The sequence below is a fragment of the Cyanistes caeruleus genome, chromosome 1 (assembly GCF_971803275.1).
Source record: "Cyanistes caeruleus chromosome 1, bCyaCae1.hap1.1, whole genome shotgun sequence".
Lineage (NCBI taxonomy): Eukaryota > Metazoa > Chordata > Aves > Passeriformes > Paridae > Cyanistes > Cyanistes caeruleus.
Genome location: NC_141701.1, coordinates 52895041 through 52911073, shown reverse-complemented (window position 1 = coordinate 52911073; position 16033 = coordinate 52895041). Strand labels below are relative to the sequence as shown.

Below are 16033 nucleotides of genomic sequence, written 5' to 3'. Positions count from 1 at the left end.
GAGTCCCTCACTGGCCACAGCTCCAGCCAGAAAAATTGTTCATTCCTGGAGCAATGGGAATTGCTCCCCATGGCTGCAGCTTCCCCCAAGGCACATCCACCTGCTGTGGGAGCAGGGTTCCATGGGCGGAGGTTTTCTCCTGCACAGGCTGCAGAGAAAGCTCTGTCTGGCACGTGTAGCACTTCCTCCCACTTCTTTTTTGACCTTGATGACTGCAGGTTATCTCCCACATTTTTTTCAGTTGTTTCCTCACAGCAGCTGCACAGCATTTTTTACCCTTTCTTAAACATGTTTCCACAGAGACAGTCACAGCTTGTCTGAAGGTCTCAGCTTTGGGTAATGGTGGGTTTGTTTCAGAGCCAGATGGAAGGAGTTCTGTTCGACACACAGGCCACCCCTGCAGCACCCCTCTAATTCCCACTGCCAAAGCCTTGCCACTGAACCAAATACAGTTTTATTTTGTGCTTTCCCACAGCAAGAAGCCAGACCGTGGTTCCCCAACAAGAGGGGAACTGCTCCATCAGTCAAGCTCTTCAAAACCGTCCCTTAAGCTAAACACAAGATGTACTTATTAGATAGAGGAGCAATAGACAAACCACACTTGTATGCTAACCCCCCTCAAGCTTAAGTTAATCCTGAACTAGGCAAATATGATATTTCACTAAACTAAATTAATTTGTTCCCTGCAGTCAAATGTCTACTACTCTATCTTTAGGTAAATGACTGCAGGGAGGTTTTGCGAGGCAAAACAAAGAAGTCCTTGATCCTAACAGTGTTTAGTGAACATCAGAGATCACTGAACCCTTCTGTCTCCTGTACTCAGTGCTTTGTAGTCTTTTGCAACTTCTGTAAGAGATGGAGGAAAGCAAACCTTTTGTATGAAAGGAAACACAGTTTGCACAGTTTCTCTGAGGCCAGAAAGTGACTCAGCAGTAGGGAGTTAAGAGTTCAGTGCCACAAAACAGAATCCAGTAACTTCACTGCCACAGTCCAGCATTTGCAAACGGTTTGTGCCAGACCAGAGAGTCATTAATATTCATGATTGTTTCAGGAATAAGTAATTTTGGAAATGAATAGAGACAACATCCAAAGCCACTACTTGATTTTATTTATTCATGAAGTGTTCCTTAAAATTGGCACCACACAGAAGAAAATATTGTCATCGCCAAACACAATTTTCACCCATCTCAATTTTCACAGCGAGTTAAACTTACCAGGCTTGAAAATTGTGAAGTGGAAAAACACTGTAATTTCCCAAAGCAAAACACTTTAAAATATCTTAGCTACATATATGACAATGTAAGGTAGAGAGAGCAGTGATAAACTCTAAGCCCCCCAAGGATACTTGCTGATACATAACTGAAGTGGTACATTTATCACATAAGGACCTCTAATAAACCTTGAGGCATCCAGTCAAAAATACACTTTGTACTTTGGTTTTAAACTTTTTTTTTTTAACTTTTAATTAAGTAGCTTGTGCCTTTTGTTCAAGTGTGATTTCAGGGAAGAAGCATACTGAAATGATACAGCGTTATATTTCTGCAAGTTATTAATTATCATATGAGGTTATCCTCACAGTTAAAATTCAGAATTAACAACATTTCCAAAATTGTGTATACCTACCTCTCTGCACACTTCACCGAAAAAAAAAAAATCCAGCTCAAAGTCCAATTCTCCTGCTTTTATCTTCCTTCCTCTGAAGGGAAGGGATTCATAATGTTTCCTACAGCATATTTCAAATGATCTAAGGAATTTAGACCCTGCTTCTTCCTCTCTCCCTGGACAGAAGGGCTTGTAATCCCATTTCTCCTGAAAGAATCGGAAGGTGCAAGAAAACTTCCATGGGTTTATGAAAGGAAGGAAATGAAGTAATGATAAACTGTGCATACACAGCTACTAGATTCTTCATTCTGGTCATGAAGAAAGCAACTTTGCTCTGTCTGCAGAACATGAGCAGTGCCTGAGTCAACAAGGTCTCTTACTTCAGTGAAAATTCCTTTTTTGGTAACCAGAGAGTAGGACTTGGTGCATTGTTAGTAAGTGATGCAAAGCAACAGGCAAAAAGGGTCAGTGCAAACAAGGAGGCTGCAAACACGTTTCACACCTTCTGCATGTCACTGCTCCCAGCCCTGTCTGCAACAGCAACAAGTGCAGGCTAACTGGGTTCATGGGAATTAAAGCTAAAAATGCCAAGTGGAAAAATCTAACTGCTTCTCTACATACCTGCAGCTAAGAGCCTGTGCTTTTAGTTTTTCTGTGTCTTGTAAGATATTGTACAGCACTTGTATATAGCTTTCTGAAAGGTAGATAATGCTGAAGTTTTCTTTGCTGCATACCATCTATAGCAGAAGTAAAAGCTATACTTCCTAAGCAGCCTGTAGAAGTAAAAAAACAAAAAGAAAACCCAAACCAAACTGGTTCCAACTTGGAGAACAACAAACTCCTCCACTTTGACTCAAAGCCAAAATTTTATTTCCAGAAAGAAGTTGGTACAGTAATAAATACCACCTCCAAATACTAAGCCTGTGAAAGAGACAGATTCAGAAGCAATGAAACAGTTTTACACACAGCTTCCAGGACACTTCTCCCATTTTGAGAAAATATCAAAACTGAGCTCCTTTAATTCAAAATGCAAACAGCTGAACAGAGGGAATTGCTCCAAGATGGAGACTTGCTGCACCCAGGAACTTGAGCAGCTCAAGTTTTAAGTGTTAAGCTGTTGAAGGAGCAGCTGCTTAAAAACATTGCACATTTATCGCAGGTTAGCTTTTCAGATCACTGCTAGATTCCCAGATGGTGCCACTGTAAACTGTGGACTATTAGTCCAATTGCCTCTGGCTAGAGAAGGCTGGAATTTGGGATCTGCACAGTTCAGATGCAAAAGCTTTTGTACTACAGATGTTGAAGGGGCAACTCATACAAAACAACAATGAGCTATTCCAGTTGTTTTACACTTATATAATGCTGATGTTCCCACCTTAGGCAACATAAATATTTTTAGAAGCATTTAAGAGAATTTGCTTTCAAGAGGTGTGAAATTGGTGCTGGTTTTAATAGAATAAGTGGTCCTTAAAAACTGGAAAAATTAATTACCATGTCCTTGTAGAGTCAGTTAAATGCAATTCCTTGACAGGGAAAGAAAGACTTTGGCCAATGGTTAACATGGCAACAATCATTTATGCAGGGGGTATCAAGAAAAATACAGATAAAACAAAGATGTTATATAAAAATGGAAGCTTTCTCACTACTCCCAGAATAGTTTATTGTTTTCTTCTGAAGGACACCTGACAGTGCTGCAAGCTCCAGACATTCTTCACTGTGAGAAATTAGGAAAGAACAAGTCCTCCCCTTATCTGGAGCAGTATGCCCTCTGCTCAGAAGTAGGTGGGAAATAGCAGGAATTAAGAAAAGACAGCAAGGTTTTCCTTAGCTGTCTATTTGTTTGCAATACCATTACTTAAGGGACAGGAAGAGACTGACCAAAACTTGTGTCCATCAGTCCCTTTAGCACTTGGGTTTAGGTTTCCTTTCCTCTCAAAGGTGATTTGAAAGATGCAGCTCCAGCTGGCATAGCCACACTCATAGTGGGAAGGCAAAAATAAGTACATGAAGATCAGATTTGCAGCTAAAAGCAAGAGCAATTTTCCCATGTATCAGTGACCTTTGAAGTGAACAGATCCAGCTAAGAGGTCAGAATAGACACCAGAAACCACAATACTTTATCTTTCCCACCTTTCTGTTCTCTTTTAGGAGATCAGGTCAGTGCAGTTGGTGCACACAGTTAATGGATTCCTGTCTCAGAGGCATGGCAAGCACTGTGGGGTCCATAGTGGTCTTTTCCCTTTCACTGATTTCCTCCCCTGTCCCACTTGTTCTCTTGGCACTAGAGCTGCTCTTACGAGGTAGCATCTACTGTCAGGACAGATATATTCCCTGCATCTGACATCCCCCTTAACAGCTTTCAGCCTTCCTAAAGTTCTTCATGTGCAAGCAAACAAAAAACTCAAAAGCTACATCTGTGAACAATCAAAACTGGGCTTTTTTTTCTTCACCAAGGTGAGTTTGCATTTTGACACGAGATGCCTAAGGCTACTTTTTCTCCAATTTTTTCACACTGTTGAGGAAAAGCTCACTGAAAGCTGGGCATAGCAACAGGAAAACATTACTTTGTCCTTTAATACAGCTTGTCTTGAGAGGCTATAACACTGAAAATATTGATTTTAGAGCATACATGTATGTTAGGCAGACTAGGGAGTGTCCTGATGCTCTTCCCTGAACCCAGGGACAACAAAATATCCAGCATCTCTTACATGTACCTCAAGCCCATCTTGACACCTAGTGTCATCTTGTAACAGTAAAAACTGTGGTGGCTTAACCCCTGAAAAAATCTTCAACAAGTTGCTTATAGGCCGTATTAATGAAACCATGGCAGATTATTGAATGGTCAGAACTGGACATCAAATTCATTAAAAAAAATATATCAGGTTCTTCAACTGTGCCAGCTGTAATAACCTGAACATCCTGAAGAACTGAAAAAACAATTATAAAGAATGATAATGAAAAGGTTTTATTTGTTTTAAGGGAAGTAAGGCTAAATCTTAACCTTCTGCTTAGTGGTTGCACAATCTCCAATTAGACCTCATGAGAAGAGACAGCCACTGAAGTAGGATTGAATTTACACTCCGTAGTTCCATTGTCAGCAGGAGTAAATAGGTAGACTTCACCTCTACGTCAGCTTCACACTAATGCCAGTGCTGTTAAGGATTAAAACAAATAAATAAACAAATCTCCCCCCACCCCAGTCCTCTCACCCTCATCTTACAGCACAAGTCTGTTCAGAATGCAAGTACATAGCCATGAAAAACAAACTAAAAAGAAACAACCCCCCCCCCCAAAACAACAACAACAAAAATACCCCACCCCCCCAAAAAAAAATAAATCTGAAGGTGTCTTGATTGGTGTAAAAAATATTCCACTGGTTACAAAACATGCAAGTTTCCAAGTATACTTATTCATCATTTTGAATTGCTGGGGCAAAACCCCTCTGCTTTTGCCAGATTCTCAGACATTAGGCACCCATCTTTTTGTGGTGTTAAGAGCCTGTGAACATCCAGCACTTCATGCCTAAGGCCTACAAGCACTCTCAAACAGGAAAATTGTTAGTTCACATTAGTGCACATCCCCCCTACTGTAACATCATTACAATCAGAACTGAGCAAGAGAATGTCTTTAAGCAAAAGGATTCGACATCAGAAGCACAGCTGTGGTCACTACTCCCGCCTGGATCTTGTGCACATGTCATCTTCATCATATTCACCCATCAACTGCAACATATACGTTCCAGTATAGAGGAGAAACTGTCCAGTTATTTGTGCTGCATGGGATATTAGCTGAAGCACTTTCCTGGAAGAAAAGTCACTTGTTTAAGAAAAAAACACCAGCAAGATTACATTACCCATTTCCACCCACAACATTATGATGAGTTAAGTCAATATATTTAAAAACCCCTCTCATTCCTTCTCACTTCTAAGATGGTAATTTTTGTACCTTCTTCAGAGAAAACACTTGATTTGACAGGAAGCTATTGACATGTTGGCAGAACCAGAAATCACGTTCAACAAAGCAGGCTGACATCCTGCTAGACCCTTACAGGCCTCCTGCAAGGCCATCACTCAAACCATCACAGTACCACAGAAAACAACTGCCTGGGAGCAGCATTCCTGCAGCATAAACTCATCTCATGTCTCACCTTTGTCATTCACTAATACAACCCTAGGTGTATCTTCAAGCCACAGATCAAACCTGATTAGATCTCAAGCTGAACGATCACATTGCAGTGGGTACTCAAAGGCAAAACAGGTGAAGCAGGAAAATTACTGCTGGCCAAGCTGCAAGACTTAAGTCTCAGTTTGCAACTATTTTATTTTCTAAAAATGTGATAAAAATCAGCACTCAAGAATATAGTGCTGTGTAAGAATCAACAAATCCATGGATAATGTCAGATAAGCATCAGAGGTTGACTATATAAACCGTGGATCTTCACAGGGGAAGAGATAGTTATATTTGAATGGTCATTTATTTAACTTAGTTGTCACTGCATCTTCTATTCTGCAAGAAACAACAGGGACATGATTACTGAGAGCTACCTTTGAGTCTCATCTCCCAGAAGTTAGGAGGGCCCTCACAAGTATGAAGCTGAGACATTGGGAAGCAGTATAAAAAAACTGGAACCATTCCGAAGCTGGAATGGGCTCAGTTTCTGAAGATACAGAAATCAGATCAGTCTCTCTTCTGCAAAAAGAAGTGGGAAGATTCTCTGAATTCCTGCCTAAGAAAACATGCAGCTGTGAACCCTCTGCTTCTATTCACTTGTCCTTTGAGCTTAAGCAGAGAAGGAAAATCTTCTTCCTACAAATTAATTTTTAACCCCACTGTCATGAAAGGTTTGCAGTTGAAATCCAGTGCCTCAACATAGTAGAATACTCTGGACTTAGACTCTGTGAAGCCTTTAAAGAACACTGTACCCTTACTCATGCTTCCCACATGTGCCATTTCAGCATGTTCTTCCTCTGCCACACAGACCAGGCCAAGGAGCTTTCCAGTTGTAAAGAAAGCTGCACCTGGTGCTGAGCTTGGAGCAGCTGCAGTGTGTCACTTGCACACAAGAGCAGTTGTCACTTAAGCCATGGAACAAGTTATTTGTTGAACTGGACATTTGATCCTTCAGTCGGATGCTACAGGGAAACACCACGAGGGGAAATGCACTAATCAGACCTGGCAGGCTTCCAGCCCTTCCCATCATGAACAGCTGCAGCATTTTTCAGTCCTTTCCCTCCACATGGGGAGAGGGCATCAGAGTTAGCAACCTGGAACTCATTAGCAGAGGGACTACACCAGGATCCTGACATCCTCTCTCTGATTTCAGCAGCAAGTTGAGGCAGGCCATGTCACTGTTGTGTTCAAGGGTACCCAAGGTTATCTCTTCTGTCACCCTGTTCTTTGCTAGCAGACTGTCATCCCACCCTGACAATGACACTTCCCTTCCAGCTCAGCTCTGTAACACAACAGAGCTTCCAGAAGAACTCCACAGCTACTTCAGCTGTTTGCCAGCACCGCTCCTTTCTCACCAGCTGCCCTGTCTTGGCAGGGAGGCAGAATTGTCACTTCAAACTCTCCTTAGCAGCACAGGTTTCAGGGCAGATATTCAGTTCCATAGCAGGCAGTCAGAGATCAGAGTTTGTTTTGGCTCAAGAGAGTCTGACGAATGTAACAACTGGAGGAGTGCAGCTGTCCAAGGGCAAGCCTTTGCTTTGAAGAAACCCTAATGAAGTCAGTGTTACAGGTGAGTGTAAGCATGCAGCTGGATAATCACTTCATCCTGACCAGAGAGGAGTCCTGTCTACAGCCACACCAGCTGTAGCCTGAAAGATTAAGGAAGGGACCACCCAAATAGAGTGGGAGAGGTCAGTGAGACTGAAGGACAGGGAACAAGATCAGCATTATAATACTAATCCTCATACCTGCATCAGGAGAGGAGGGACTGCTTAAAGACTTCGTCTAAGGGCCACTCAGGACAAGCCAAAACTTCACTGATGACATATACATCTGTCTGTCAGATCTGGCCCTCAAGTAATAAAATGCAGCACACCACTCTTTCTCAACCAGAATTCCAAAATTCAGAAACATGGGGTTGCAGCTTAAACAACTGTCAAAGTACAGCACCTCTGGAAAGGGGTCTGAACTCAGGAGTCTTCTTAAACTAGGGCAGAACACAGCTGATCTTGACAAGGCACCAACTTTCAACTCGTTGCTGAAAACAGTGGACTGGACAGGTGTTATTTTAAGACAGTATTTCCCAACAGCCAGTTCTACCAAATTCACAGCTCCTGCAGGATCAGTCCTGCAGGAGACAGTGGTCCTTGACAGGCCCCTTTAGCTGGCCTAGAGACCACACCAGCTGGCTTAAGAACAGTGATATCACGGAGTCTTGGTACAGGTGACAAATCCACATTGAAAGAGGAGAGTGTCATTTCGCCCCCATTATCCTCTGCCTCCATGTAGCTCCAGTGGTGAAACAGGAATGGCAATGTCTGAGCAAGCTTTAAGACCCCTGACATTAGATCTCAAATTCCTCTCATTTCATCCCCTTGAAGTCTCCTCTTCAAAGAGCTTCTTTCCCCAGCCCTCTGCATTCTTCAGACAAACAAGTCAAGGAAACCTGTGGAAATTCTCTCAGCAGAACAAAGAAACCTGTACTCAGACCCTTTCAATAAATACCAGCTGATAAAGAGTTTTGCCTTGGTAGAAACTTAAGATTCTATCATAAAAAGTTATAAGAAGTTTTTCACTGGTCAGTAACCACTTCATGAAGAAAGAGTCAGCATATTGGCCAGTAGGTAAGAAATAACAAAAGTATTGATGCTACAAACACACCTGCTTCACAGAACCAACAGCAAACACAGATTTTTGCATTAGCACATACACCTGACCACCGGTGGAAACACACTCACCGCAATACACTTTTTGCTCCCATGCATTTGATGTCATATGAGATAGAGTAGATCTCATAGAAGGTTGCCTTGATGTTTAAGCAGCCAATGAAATCCTTAGGGTTCAGTTTGTACAGGTCAAATGTGATGTTAGCTACTCCCATTTTCTTCTTTTTTCTCACAGCAACAACTCCATTTTTTGTCTGATTTAAAAAGAGAGAGAGAGACAGTTTGTACCAAAACACAGGAAACTACAGCAAGACAATTATTAACAGTGCAGCTCTTCAGAAGCAGCTTTGCTTATTCCAGCCTTGGTGCTAGTTCTTTGTCAATTCTAAACTAGAATTGAAGGCATTAGCACACAGAGAAGGAGGTTTGTAGCTGATGTATTGTTTTTCAAGTCCTGAACAGGCTTCTGAAATTTTCCAAACAGACACTAAAATTCTACAGTGACAGAGCACCTCCTGAATATTTATTTTCTGTAGTAGAGCTTCTTCAGAGTACACTGAAGCCACTAGACAGTGTTCCTGATATTTTTATTTATCCTGGTACATTCTGGCTGCTCTCTGAGGCCACCAAATATCCAGGGTGACATCAGGTCCTTCTGTTTAGTCAGGAACACAATACTGATGAGCACTCTTGGAGACAGCTACAGACATGACATCTGTGTAAAGTTAGGGACCCATTTCAAAACCTGGCTCACAACATCTCTTTCTTCCTACTAAAGAAGAAACACAGGGAGGGAATCACTGCTGATTAGGCCAAGGGTTTAGTAATGACATTTTAAGAAGAAAAGCAAAGGAGAGGGAGCGCAGAAATTCATCTTCCACCTTAAATGCACCCTCCTTTATTGAAAGTAGCCCTTGTCTGCTGCAGGGTGTGTGCTCCAAGAAAGGAAAAACAAGAAGAAAATAGTAAAGAGAACCCATATCCACAGAGACATCTAGTGGATACACGGGATCCTCTGCTCAGCACATTCTGCTCAAGGTTAATGACCTGGCAGCTGCCAGGCTGTTTTCTGCATGCTAAATGAAGCAATAAAATTGTGTAAGACTGGGCCTTTTTGTACTTGACACCCCAGCCCTCAGACAGTGTCACGGTAAGTCAGACAAAGCTAAACACAGCAGTATATCATTAGCCAGCAATTTTATGCCTGTTTTACTTTGATAAACTCCAAGCTCCAGCAACAGGGTCCCCTATCAACAACAGCTTTAGACATGTACAAGCAGTTGGTGTGCTTGGAAGCATCTCCCCACACCCCTCCCCATTAGCACCCAGAATATTTGGATAAAGCAGGACAGAGCTGGTGCTGCACTCCAGGTGATTGGTGAAGCTGTGACAATCCCTCTGCTGTCACTCAGCACCTTCTGAGGAGGGGCTGCATCCAAACTTGTGCTGCTGCAATGCCAGACAGGAGACGGGGGAAGGAGCAAGCTGGAGTCACATCCTGGCTGCAGCTCCTTTTCTACCCTTGGAGCTCATGCCCCAGAGGCAGAACTTGATAAGCCAAGGAGGTATTTTGGGGAAAAATGTTTAGGCTGCCCACACTGCAACAGGAGACTGGGAAAACAGGGCCACATGATTGAGCTGTACATGTGAAGGCACAAAAATTGTGTCCCTGCTTACAGCTCCGCAGCCAGCTCCACACCTGGCAGAAAAAATTCTGGTGTTAGCTTTTTAGCATCAACCATCTCTTGGAAAAACAGTTACCAGTTTGACTCCATGTTATTAATGCACAGATGACCATTTCCCTGTAAGATAACTGTTTGAATACTGAATTTATATTATTAGAACCAAGTCAGCTTTAATAGTTCTAAAGTATCTTGAAGCATGCAGGTTAACATTAAGTTCTGATGCCAGCTTCTGGCTATTTGCAAAATCAAACACAGGCATTTTAATAACTGCCATTAACTATTACTGCCTTAAGAAGTCAGAACTTGCTTTATATTACTTTATTTGAGCATTTTTACAGTCTAAATGTGATCTTAAGGACATTGTATTTTTTTAACTTCATGGAGTCAAAGTCCTAATTTCCTTTATGTTACAAAAAGGCTCAAGAACAAATATTTCTGAGCTTCTCCAAAAGCAGGGTATTTTCCCTGGAAGTCTTTTCAGTTGTAACATTTTATTTCAATTCCTGGTGGATTTTGCCAACAGATCTATGTCCAAACAAGGGACAATAAGAAATAAGAACTTGATTTTTCATCCAGGAAGGCTCAACAAAGAGTTTACACCTTGCCTCTTCAGAGGCATTTTTCTTCCTCTTCTCCTCTCTTTCCAACATTTTTAGCAGACACAAAAAAATTCCTCCATCCACTTCTACTCAAATGAGAAAGAAGCAGTCAACACTTACTTGTGTCCATTTCTGTCCATTTTCTAGAACCATGAAGTGTGTGTTATCATCCAGGGACTTGAAGAACTCTTCTGTGTCCACAACTGTGCCATCCTCCTCCAAAACCAGAGTTACTATTCCAGCAGTTATAACGAAGGCATCTAAAGTCTGAAAAAAAACCAGGAGATTTTAGCATTCTAAAGAGAGCCCACCATTTCATATTGAGACTTGCTTAGCTGAAATATTCTGCTGAGCCTCCGCAGTAATGGATTTTTAGAAGACCAAGAGCCAGTGGGTGGTCTCTGTGGGATACTGTATTTCCAAGTAAATTTCAATCAGAGTGGGACTTTTGTTCGCTGTACCTTGCTGAGGAGCTCTTGCAGGCTGCTTGCAACAATTCCTTTCCTGCTGCTTCGGGAGGCATTGGACACACGGAAAGGGCGCCCTGCAGGCATGAGAGGAGGGAACAGGGTCTGCTTTGTTACTGCTCCTACAGATGCTCCCATGGATAGGAAAGATCTAAGAGATAAAAATTCAACATAGTTATAAAAACAGTCATGTCAAGTACCGCAAGAAGGAGGAAGACTGTTGACATAATCACATTATACAAGTAATTCACAGATCACATTAAGACTCTTGGAGCTTAATTTCAAAACTAAATACTACACAGCCCTACAGATATGTTATCTCTGAACTCCCTCTTGCCCATGACATTTGGAAAGACTTTTAAAATTAATACAATTTCAAGCAGATGTGAGACACCCCTAGCTCAGCTGACATCAAGGTCACAATCACAGTGAAGCTGATGGGCTGTAAAACTGAATTTAAAAGGCAGCATCTCTTACTGCATTCAGTTACTTAGATAATTCTCTTTATTTCCAAGGTAAACACTCTGTGAGATACATAATCAGTTGACAGCAATGTTGTGTGTTAAGATGTGAGTTTGTTTTAGGAAGATTGAACATACTACCCATATTCAAAACACCCAGTGGCAGAATGCAAGCTGAGCTTTGCAATATGGTTACACTTGACTTCGAGGAGTCAAGGCATTTGTTTGTAAATTACATCTGCAGCCTGTAAAAGTCCATCTGGTTTTGAAAAACACAAAATAAATGGCTTGTATCAGAAGTAGTTAAATGCAATCAAAGTTAAGATGCAAGTACATAAATACATAGTGTTGGAGCAGGCTGCCAGCGAAGCTGGAAGAGTTGAATCACACTTTTAGAAAGAAATTTTCAATTTTTCTGGGCAATTGCATATTTACCTTTGGTAAACCAAGCACATAACACCAGTAACAGCCTACTGCCACACCAACATACTGACCTGCTCTCATCTACACCTGGTGACACTTTTTTCTGCCAAATGAAAATGGCTAAGTCAATAGTCAGCTTGCCAAAAATGGCACTCTGCCTGACACCTGGGAAGGATTGATTTCTAAGTCTTTTAAAAGGAGGCAATATTTTGTTTCCCACACTCCTGGACTTTACCCTCTGTATTTACCTTTGGCTCCTTAATACTGAATTGCTCAGGGGTGGGAAAGGGATGGATCCCCACTTTGTTCTGCCACATAGGTGCAAAAAGTCAACTTTAAGTAGGAAAATCTATTCTCAGACAATTTCACTGAGGGTAGAGTGAACTGGCAGCTCTTATCTGCAGCCAGAGAGTGAATACAGGACTTTCTAGAATAATGAGATTGTATAAAGTTACTCAACTAATGAAATAATCCACACCAAATGTGGAGAATAAGAAGTATCTTCTCCACACCTCTTATCTGGTTTATAAGCATATCCTTGGAAGGCACAGAATGTCATTTTTGTGCCTGAACAGATTCAGATTTCAGCAAATAATTTGTTTACTGGTCTCGTTCTGAACCACTCTTCCAGGCTATCACCTTTCCTCTAAAAAACTAATTCACCTTCCTCAAAAACTCTTTGGCATTATTTGGGCTTTAATTTTTTAAAGGGGAGAACAGTCCAGCAGTTTTGTTCCAGCTCATGCTATTACTTTGTTGCTAGTCCTGGCTATACAGTAGGTCCCCATCTTTCAACATTTGGCATTTATACACACGTGGCTGATGGAAACCTCTGCTGTTCCTGTGCCAAAGCTGGTGAGGATAAGCAGCCAGTGTGGCTTTCAGGGAACAAGCACCATTTCATATTAAAGAGCTAATAAGCACTATTCCTCCTGGAAAAGTGTGAGGACCAGGGAGGAGGACAAGGAGACAGTAGCACTGACAAGGGCATTGAAGCTCCACAGAAGGGAAGCCTGCTAAGACAGGCTGTGTTTGTCAGTCTCTCTGCTGACTAAGTTAATGGGCCCCCAATCACCCACTGCTTGTGGGCAGCTCACATTCCAAATCCCTGAGTCTCTCCCTCAGGAAGGAAGCCTGCTCACCTACCTTGGGGTTGGTGACACCACAGGGCACCCACATGTTCAAAAGTGCAGCACTGGGGTTTCAAGAGCTTTCACAGCTGATTACACCCCATTGCCTCACACAAATTTGAAAACTTGCATGTAGAATAGTAACCTGAGCGATATATATATGTGAGTGCTGCCAATTCTTTTCTTTTCTCCCAAGGACAGTCAATATCAGCCCCACTGAAAAGTTTTCTTTCCCATTACTTAATCCAAGCTGTCATTCACAAGAGACAAAGCATAAGGGTAACAGCCAAAACATACATGCTGACAAAGAAATGAAAATCTGTGTAAGGGACACAGATCATGGGCAGGACTTGAACTAACAGGGTTCACCCCAGCCAACTCTACAAGCTGTGCTTTGAAGCTTTGAGCAGAAGATTCTCAAGGAATCAGAATCAATCACCTCACACTGCTGCCTAGTTCTAGCCAAAGTCAAAGCAATAAAACAAACAGATTAATAAACCAGGGCTTACATTATTGCCACCTGACAGTCACTGAACAGGAAAGATCTTAAGAAGTTATTTAACAGTGGTGAAATTTCAACTACATTTTGATAAAACCTGTTAATATCATCTTTAAACAAAGTCTGCTTATGAACAAATGAGTCTGGGCTCCAGGGCAGGCTGAGGTTTCAGCTAATGAGGAAGCAAAAGGCAGGATGATGAAAAGCAGCCAGACAAACAGAGTGTGAACCCTTTCATTTCTGGGCCTATTGCTAAAATAAAATTGCTAAAATGTTTTTCTTCTGTGAGCCACTCTCCTTCCTAGGTCATAGGCTCAAACACACCAGCCTACATTCACAGCTCTTAGAAAGACCTGTTCTTTTTATAGCTGGCCTTAAAACATAGACAAACCAATTCCTGATAGAGGGAATTCCTCTGTGAGACTGGAGTTAAAAAAAATAATTTTCTATTAAAAGCTGATCAAGGTAAGTTACGAAACAAGTGGTGGAAAGGAACTAAGGTGTAGTTGGTTTTATTAGAAAGTTGAGTGACAGGTTAAATACAGACAAATCCACTATTGTTTTATTATTCTTTAAAGCCAAAAGGATCAAGTCCTAGCTCTCTTCTCTAAAGGAGGAAGGAATCCCACATCTGTGGAAAATACAAAAATATTTTATTTTTAAAAAATCGAATACCTTCAAACTCTAGCATCTTATCCAGTTTGTTTTGGATAACTACAATCTGCTAGAGAGGGCTTCACAAATGCTGCCACAAGCATTCACTCTAGGGTCAAAGCTGGTGGGAGAGATGAATTAATTTTTTAGGAGGACATAGGGATTAAAAGCTTGTCTTGTGCCCTGCACACATATTTCACTCTTTATCTTTGTTTGCAACGTGCCCCATATGTTTGTCTAAGAATGTGGTGCAATGGTCTTCGGCCTCACTCAGAAAAATCAACGTTGCACAACACACTCCAGGATATGGCACAGATTGATTTTTAGGTTAGGGTTCACTAGCAAACGACAGCAGCAGTAACAGCAAGGAAAACAAGACGTAAAAAAAAATATATATATATTTGTATATGTAATATATAGGAAAACGTCTGAAATTAGTCGGGAGACTTAGGTTCCAACCGGATCGCAGCACGGTTCTCCTGCTCAAACACGAGCTGTAGAGCCACCACAAGCGCAGCTGGCAGCAGCTGGATTTCCGAGCAGCGTTCGGAGCTGTACCTCCCCGTGGAGGGACGCGGCTGGCCCGGTGACAACAACACGGCCGGGCTGGTGGCCAGGCTGTCCCCGAGCCCCAGCGGCCCCGGGCTGCTGCGGGGCTCCGCTCCCGGGTGCCGAGAGCCGCCACACCTCCAGGGCAGCTCCGGCTGCAGGCTCCCGGCTGTGCCTCCCCTCGGCCAGGCGGGCAGGGCTGCGGCAGCGTCCCGACCTGCTTGTCCCGGCCAGCTTCCATCGGGGTTAATCGCCCGCCCTCCCTCCCTCCCTCACACCGCGCCCTGCGGCCGGCCCGGGCATCCCCAGCAGCCGGACCCTGCGGCGGCCGGCACGGAGAAAGGATGGAGAAGGGATGGAGAAGGGGATGGAGAAGGGGATGGAGAAGGGGATGGAGAAGGAAGGGACGGGAGTGTCCCCGCACTCACCGCAGCAGCGATCCCACGCAATCCCGCGCCACCTCCATGGCCCGGCCGGCCGGGGCAGCGCCGGTCACGGCGTTTAAGAGCAGCGGGCGCGGCTCCTCCTCCGGCCCCGGCCCCTCCCTGGCAGCCTTCCCCGCGGGGACAGCGGGAGCCGAGCCCCGGGACAGGGAGCACGGCCAGGACAGCCCCGCCGGGGCTCAGCGCTTGTCCGCAGCGCCAGGGGCGCAGCAGCAGGCGGCAGGTAGCGCGCTTTGGGAAGGGATGTTCTTCAGGAGGTGCCGGATGGTTCACCTGGGAAAGGAGCAGGAAAGGTTTTGCCCGGCGTGTGCGGGGGATGGAACTCTGCACGTTAGCTAGTTACAGCCAATAGAGTAACAGTGGAAGCCAAGCTCATTTTCGGCTCCCGGCATTAGAGCAAATCAACAGATTAAGTGTCGCAGCTTCTGATTTTAGGGCCTGTGAATAAGCTTATAGCTCGGATTAATGTGTGTAGTAGTGGAGGTATTTACTGTTTCTCCTGCGGGCAGGGGAGCAGTGGGTTCTGTTTACTACACAGGAATAAAGGCGGTGTTTCCTGTTCACAAATCCTTCACAGTTCTTTTGGGCTCTGGAACCAGGTTCTGTTGCTTACAGCTGTCCAGCAACTAGTGGACAGGAAAAACAGAGCCAAGAGCATCAGAACCTGCCTCAGGCAACAGGCTGA

At 43.3% G+C, this 16033-nt stretch overlaps 1 protein-coding gene across 2 annotated transcripts; it reads right to left on the bottom strand.

Annotated features, from left to right (window-relative positions):
- Positions 1 to 1085: 1085 nt before the first annotated feature.
- CIDEA (cell death inducing DFFA like effector a) lies at positions 1086 to 15566 on the bottom strand. 2 transcript variants are annotated; one of them, XM_086892955.1, is made up of 6 exons: positions 15334 to 15566; positions 11184 to 11340; positions 10843 to 10989; positions 8511 to 8692; positions 5246 to 5403; positions 4552 to 4742 (listed from the first exon to the last, which is right to left on the bottom strand). In XM_086892955.1, exons 1-5 carry the CDS (start codon positions 15369 to 15371, stop codon positions 5271 to 5273), a joined length of 657 nt encoding a protein of 218 aa, XP_086749081.1. In that variant the 5' UTR covers positions 15372 to 15566; the 3' UTR covers positions 4552 to 4742; positions 5246 to 5270. The 2 variants fall into 2 exon arrangements, with proteins under 2 accessions (XP_086749070.1, XP_086749081.1); XM_086892944.1 differs by having other exon boundaries at positions 1086 to 5403.
- Positions 15567 to 16033: the final 467 nt, after the last annotated feature.

Bases quoted from the DNA above. Each gene is read 5' to 3' on its own strand.
- CIDEA (XM_086892944.1), bottom strand. From the start codon at position 15,371: ATGGAGGTGGCGCGGGATTGCGTGGGATCGCTGCTGCG. The intron at 11,341-15,333 runs GTGAGTGCGGGG...TTTATCTCTTAG, and splicing joins TGCGTGGGATCGCTGCTGCG to ATCTTTCCTATCCATGGGAG. The intron at 8,693-10,842 runs GTAAGTGTTGAC...TTTTTAAATCAG, and splicing joins ATGGACAGAAATGGACACAA to ACAAAAAATGGAGTTGTTGC.